Below are 7,534 nucleotides of genomic sequence, written 5' to 3' on the forward strand. Positions count from 1 at the left end.
AAACTAATGATGTAATGTATGGGGATTAACATAAGAATAAAAAAAAAAAAAAAGATGAAATTTGGGGTTGTTAGACAGTATTATGGTAGCAATAGGTAACAGATATACTACCCATTCTAAGGGTTTGAAAATAGGGTTCCTTAGAGTTCTAAAGGTCTGTGGAAGTGTCCAGAGGGAGGTGAGTATAAGGGGGTAGTACAAACCCCCAATTTAGTTTTAACTAGAATACTATTAGTTTTGTTTTACATATTGAAGTTTTGTGTAGGGTTTCATATGACAAAACAATTCCTTGCCCTATCAGTTTGGAATGCCTTGGACAGTAAGTACTAGACTATATCTAACTCATAGTGTGTGTGTATAGTAATATATAGCTTTATGTGCATATCTGTATTATATATTACATATTTAAAAGGCAAGAAAAATCTTGTAGAGCTAACTGCCTCAAGCTGCTAACTTATTTCTACGAATTTGGTGATCCTCATTGGTAATGATGCCTTTTACTATATTTGTCATTCCTCTTTAGCTCAGTTATCATAGAATCCTTCTGAGCTTTCCTATTTCCCATATAGTTCACTTCAAATATGCCGAGATATTTGAGGATTCACAGCAGCTCTACAAGGAAGTGTTATTCTTATCCCATCTTACAGACTGGGAATGAAAAAATCTAACGCCCAGGTGGAGGAGGGAGACTTGCCCAAAGTCACACAGCTTAGAGGTACATGGAATTCAGCCTTGTTCTGCCTGACTCCAAAGCCTAGATTTGCAGTACTTTATACAATAACTATTATCCCACTTAACAAGAGGGTTGGAGGTAGAGTGTTCCAGGCCCAATTCAATGTCTCAATAATGACACCAAGGATTTTTTTTTTTTTTTGCCATTCTTAGTGTGTTCATCTTTTGATGAACTCATGTATGTTGCCTCGTGGCCTCAAGATGGCTGCCATAGATCAAAGCATAAATGCCTGCATTTGGGGCAGGAAGAAAGTGGAGAGGGACTAGCAGCCAACTCTTCCTACTCTCATGCCTGTCCCTTTTAATTAGAAAACAAACGATCTTTCTCAGAACCACACTGCCCTGTCCCTGCAAACTTCCCCTTATCCTCTATTGGCCAGAACTAGACTCAGGTAAACCACTGCTGGCTGTGAAGGAGGCTGAAAAAAGTAAATACGTGGTACAGGAGAAGAGGAGAGTCATGAGAGTCTTAATAAAGTCAGGAAGCATCCCAGGGGCTGGTCATGTTGCTGCCCCAAACCAAACCAGAGTTCTGTCAGCAAGGAAGAGGTCAAGAACGGCCATGGGGTAGTGAGGACTCTGGAATCTGTTGCCTCCCCTTCAATATACTCTTTCAATAAAGGCCTTGACCTCAGCGGTCAGCCCCTTTAAGGACTGATTCAGCTGCAGAGAGCCACCTTGCCCAAGGCCACGCATCCCCTTCCCGGGGCAGCCCATACCCAACAACTGACTGCCATAGGATTTAAAGGCTTCAACACCTCAGCCCAACTTGGGACAACCCCCAAAGGCCATCTTATTTCTCTATGGGGTCAGCTGGCTGTCATCAAGCCCGGCATTGCAGATCGACTTCTACCCCCTTCCCCACCTTCCCCAAGTGCACGCCCTAAAGAATGTCCTGCACATTCAGCTCCATCTCAGAGCCTGCTTCTCTGAAAACCCGATGTGCAATGAGAGGCAACTAAAAATGTCCCCTCCATCAGCTAATAAAAGTCTGCAATGCACTGGAGGAGATCAGTAAACATTTTATGTCAACGGTCAGATAGCAAATATTTTAGGCTTTGTGGCCATAAGGTCTCTGTTGAGACTGCTCACCTCAATCTTTGTAGCAGGGAAGCTGCCAGACAGTATGTAAAGAAGGGGCGTGGTCGTGGGCTAACAAAACCATACAGCTGACTTTCAACAACATGGATTTGAACTGCACAGGTCCACTTAGACATAGATTTTTTTTTTTTTTTTTACAGCACAGTACTGTAGATTTAATTTCTCTTATGATTTCCCTAGTAACATTTTTTCTCTAGCTTCCTTTATTGTGAGAATACAGGGTATAATGCGTAGAACACACAAATATGTGTGAATCACTGTTTATATTATCACCAAGGCCTCCAATCCTATTAGAAGTTACTTTCTGGGGAGCCAAAAGTTACATGTGGAGTTTCGACCCTGCACCCCAAACCCCTGATGTTTTATATTTGCAAAATTTGCAAAAATAGGCTGTGTGCCAACCCTTGGACTAGATCAATGCTCCTATTTTATAGTTGAGCAAACTGAGCCCCCGGAGAGGAAAGAATTAACATTTGCTGAGTGGCAACCAGGTGCTAGACGGTGGGCTTTTTGGTATAAATTACCTTCTGCATATTGGGCTAAGCACTTCAATGAAAATCACATTTAAGGCACTTAGATACCCTGGACACAGATATGTTCAAATTGTAATAGTATGTTCAATGTGCACTTAAAATGAGCAGGTGTGTGCTCAGTCCTGGATCCCTCTTTTTCACTTAGGCCTCATAGCAGAGTCCCAATTTACAGAGAAGGTCAGAGGCACAGTGGGGCACCTGGGTGGCTCAGTTGGTTAAAAGTCCGACTTTTGATTTCGACTCAGGTCATGATGTCAGGGTCGTGAGGTCCAGTCCCCGCACTGGGCTCCGCACTGGGCATGGAGCCTGCTTAAGATTCCCTCCACCTCTCATTGCTCTCTCCCCCCCTTCTCTAAAATACAAACACATTTTCAACCAGAGGTATGTGCTGGGATTTTCCTATAGAACATCCTCCACGCCAGATTCCTGCATTAACAAAACCCACCACATGTGTCTCAGGACACACACCTCCAGGAGTTAATATAGTCAGGCTGAGACGGGGCCAAGGGCAGACTGTACCGTCCCAGGAAGAGCCAGTAAATGGGTGCCCAGCCTATCAATCACTCATGACCACCACTCATCAGAGGAAACGAATAGGGGAGTCGCTGCTTCCTGGAGCATCCATTTTACTAGAATATAAGAAGACTCTTCAGGGAGGGGACTGTGATTTTTGGTTCTAGATAGTTTTGCCAAATGCATCTTTGCCATAAACATTTTCATTACGTATCTCCTTAGTGGTAAGGCAATTCAGCTGTAAAAAGTTTAAAAAAAAATCTGATTGACAGTTTGTTGATTTCATTTCTCCACCGACACAGTGCTCCCATTTGTGTATTCTATAAATCTCAGCCCTCCTAATGGTCTACACACTGGTGCAGAGTTTGGAACCCACATTTCCCACGGAACTTTACAAGGTCTATCAGGGGATATGGGACAATGTGCCAAGAACAAACAACGGTCTAGATGGCTTTCACAACGCAAATGAAGCTCAGTTACAAATACGCATCCTGGTATTTGGAAGGGGCTAGATACCTCTCTTAACAAAGGAAGAAATTTTAGTGAAAAAAGAAAAAGTGTGATGTGGAACGAGATGAACCAAGAAAAAAAAAAAGTATAATACTATGAATGAAAGACTTTGAAGTCAAGGGCTTAAGTACAGCCCCCCAAATAAAATCCACTGTTTCCATAGCATTACCGTGAATCTACACCCACTTAAAATGCACTCACATATTTTGTTATTTCGCAATAGAGCCGTTTTAATTTTGTTACTCATTTTTTATGTTTTATGGTGTCCTTAATGAATGCCCTTTTATTTCTCATGATTTTATCTTTTACAGCAAAATTGAGCTACGGCCAATTAGTTACATGGCAAAATATATATATACATGCTTGCAGTGAAAACACAGGACACGGTTCTTTTTTATATCATAAAAGGTTCGAACGCAGCGCAGAGTCAAATGCAAATCAGCCATAGAGGTTCAAGATAAAATAAAGCAATGCCAAAGTACAAGCATCCCTGGCCCACCTCCCCTGCCAGACGCCCCCACATACCTGCACCCCGTCCTCCTGGTGGGCTCACGAGATGGCAGGTTTTGAGGTCAGACTGGCCCCAGAGCTGGACCCTATCAACCCTCTGGCCTCTTGCTATTCAAGGCGTGGTCCTCTAAACAGCCTCCTAGCATCACCTGGGAGCTGATCAGAAACGTGAATCAATCTCAGGCTCCACCTCCGACCCATGGAATCAGAAACTACATTCTAACAAGAAAATCGCCCGGGATTTGCACGTGCAGTCAAGTCTGAGATGTGAGACTGCAGGCAACTCCTATTCATTCCTCAAGACCCACCTGGAAGCTGTGAAAAGTGAAATAAAGTGGGGTCATTTATGTCAAGGGATTTTCAAACAGAGCCGGGAGGCCATAAGGAGGTGGGCCTCATGCACGTCCTCCCCCGGTGGCACCATGAACCAGGCCAAACCACAACACCTGCAACTTGCTACAGCTTAAGAGATTTTGCTTTAAAACCGATTATATTCAGCCAAGATGAGTTTTCCGCCACCAACACCAATCAGAATTCTGACAAAAACCAGTGTTCTCTTTTATCTTTAAAAAGCCTTGACTTGTTCTGGAGATGGGTGGAGAGAAACACTATTTGGGTTCCTGCCCAAATCTGCGCTCCCCGAATCCCAACTGGGAGACCCCAAATAAATGTTTTGCTTTAGCTCTGTCTCTTCTCTTGGTCCACAAAGCTGTCCCCTGGATCCCCTAGGCTGGGTTAGGTGGCCCTCTATTTAGCAAGTGTCATACCCTTGGGCAGCTGCTTCTTTCCTTGGCTGGGACCCCAGTGACAGCAGGGACTGTGATCCCTCCCTCATTCTGACTCTGGTTATCAGAGGCTGCCACTTTGGTGAACCTTTTCAGTAGCAGGTCATCTACCAGCGTGTAATTCTCACACTAACCCTGCAGGATAGAAACCACCACGATCCCCTCTTAAAACTGAGGAAATTGGGCTGACAGGATTCAATGCATTGCTCAAGATGAACAAGGAACAGGCAGGGCAGGACTTGAACTTCAGGGCGTCTGAGACCAAGCCAGAGGGTGGCACCACCTGTCACAGGGCACACAGCAGGTGGGGAAGGATGGGTGGCAGGGGGGGAGACCCTGTGCAACGTATGGAACAAGGCACGGATGGATGCAAACACGCCAGCCCACAGTTCCTGAGAAGGAAATCAGCGCCTTGTACAGAGTGCTCGGGAGGTCCAAGGAAGCAGAAAATCTGAAATCTGAGTCCTTTTTTCTCTAGCTCATCCATGGTTTAGCAGTCCCCAAGCCAAGGCTTCCCTTAATCCAATTAAAACGGACTTGTTTATGCTTATCAGCTCTTTATTTGGTTTGTTAGAAACGTGCAAATTACCCAGAAGCCTCTTTGTCCCCTGAACCAAAAGGCATCAATAAAACTATTAAGTTAAATCCAATTAAATGCAGCTGCTGGAGCTGGAGTGCGGCAGAGCAGAACAGAAACGAGGGAGGGGCGGCCGGGATTTTGCTGGGAGAGAAGAACTCTTCTGGCCTCTTGGCTTATGTGGCTCCTCTCAAGCATCCCCTCAAATGTGGGCAGGGAAAGGGCAGAAAGAGCCACTACCTAACTGTGAGCCTGAGAGTGGACTTATAGCAGATCATATAATTATCCCAGTAACTCTGCAAGGTGGACCCAATGGACCCATTTTGCAGACGAATGAACTGAGGCTCAGAGAGGCAATTTGTCCAGAACGTCACACAGCTGGGAAGTGGCAGAGGCAGGATTTGAACCCTGATCTGTCTAAACCCTCTGCCTGGAATCTTGGAAAGCCAGATCTTATGGGGTCCTCAGAGGCTGTCCTGTCCAAGAGCAAGGCTCTGCAAACACACAGACCTGAGTCTCTGCACCTGTAAAATGTGCAGAACCATGCCGGCCGGCCGACCAGGGCTTGGGGAGGGGGTCTGTGAAATGCTGTGTGTCTTAAGCACCTTAGGCAAATAGTAGTACTTGTTATATGCTAACTTCTGATAACCACACTCTTGTCAAAACCCATCGTCTCGGGGCGCCTGGGTGGCTCAGCTTGTTAAGCGACTGCCTTCGGCTCAGGTCATGATTCCGGGGTCCTGGGATCGAGTCCCACATCGGGCTCCCGGCTCAGCGGGGAGCCTGCTTCTCCCTCTGATCCTCTCCCCTCTCATGCTGTTTCTCTCTCTTTCTCTCAAATAAATAAATAAAATCTTTAAAAAAAAAAAAAACCCATCGTCTCCCACTCTTCCGAAGGGAAGGCGGAGACCCAGAAAGGGAAGGAGACCTCAAGGTTACACAGAGACCCCGTAACAGAGCTGGGACTCAAACACGGGTCTCTTGCCCCCTGATTTAGCATCTCATTTCAGATCCTGAGCTGCCTCTCCATTTTGCAGATGAGACAACTGAGGCACACAGAGCAGTGGGCACTCAGTGGCCAAGGTCACCCAGTAGGGTGCTGAGCACAGGAGCTCCACAGCCACCGGGCCCCGGACTCAGGTCTTGGCACCCACTGTTCTTCAGCATTGCTTGGGCACGTACCTTGACCTCCCTGAGCGTCTGGTTCCTCCTCTTTAAAAGCGGGGCCCATCAGGCCGTCCCAGTGGACCTCCGGGGTGGTGTGAGGTCAAGAGGTGGTGTGAAAGCCCCGTGGTAGACAACGCAACTGCCTGTAGGCAGCTCTGCACACGGAGCGTTTAGAGGACGGCTTGCACATCTGTTCCTGTAGCTGCAACGGCCCCAGGTGGGTTCCTCATTCCTGGCAACCCTCAGACCCAGGGGCCACAGGCCGCTCTGGAAGGGAGGGCAGACGCCCAGGATTCCAGGCAACCCTAATCCCATTACAGATACACTATGAACCTTAGGGGATTGCACGAAGCACCACCCTCCCCACGGAGCTTTTCCAACCCCGTTGCTGGCCCATCCCCAGCTTCCCAGAAGTCTGGTGAGCAACTCGACATCAGCGAGCAGAAACAGGGCACAGGAGCTGCTCACAGCCGGGCCGACGCCCCGCCGGGCTGCCACGGCACAGCCTTCGACGTGCAAAGAGAAGCCCTCTGAAGTCAGACAAAGGTGGCTTCCACGCCCGTCTCCACCGCAGGTCCCGGCCGGGTCACCTTAGGCGGGTGACTCACCTCCTCCCCATCTGCGAGGCATGGAATCCTCATCAGTAACCACTGAAGGGTTGTTAATCCTCATCGTAATAGTATCATTCTGACTTTCTCATTCCAATTTTTAAGCCCCAAAGCCTGTTGGGAACAGCAGAAGGTATCGAGAAGTAATGGTAATGGGTGGCTTTTCTGGAAATTACGAAGAAGCTGTTCTTGTTAGTGTTCTGATGAGCCCGTGTGCAGGGGAAGAGGGCAGGCTCTGTTACAGAAGAGGGAGGATGGGGGAGGGGGATGCTCTGCGCTGCGGGGCTACGAGGGGTCATGCCGCAAAGCTATGGACTCAAGTCAGGCCACTGTCTCGAGGGAGGATTTTCCAATTTCCTTTATTCCCCTTCTCCGACTCACAAAAGCCGTGCCTGGAAGCCCAGCTCCCGGATTCTGCCCGGGCAAGCAGCTGACCCCCTTCCCTGTACAACTCTGAGGCTGACCACCGGATGATGGGAACGCAGAGTGCAGGCAGAG

General features: G+C 47.5%; 1 protein-coding gene across 1 annotated transcript in view; it reads left to right on the forward strand.

Annotated features, from left to right (window-relative positions):
* Positions 1-6,962, forward strand: part of WSCD2 (WSC domain containing 2) — an 86,058-nt gene extending 79,096 nt beyond the window's left edge. Inside the window, exon 7 of the mRNA XM_044921036.1 lies at positions 6,832-6,962. Coding sequence (XP_044776971.1) covers positions 6,832-6,962 — 131 coding nt within the window. The remainder of the gene's footprint in view (positions 1-6,831) is intronic.
* Positions 6,963-7,534: the final 572 nt, after the last annotated feature.

This window comes from Neomonachus schauinslandi, chromosome 14, assembly GCF_002201575.2.
Source record: "Neomonachus schauinslandi chromosome 14, ASM220157v2, whole genome shotgun sequence".
In the NCBI taxonomy this organism is placed as follows: domain Eukaryota; kingdom Metazoa; phylum Chordata; class Mammalia; order Carnivora; family Phocidae; genus Neomonachus; species Neomonachus schauinslandi.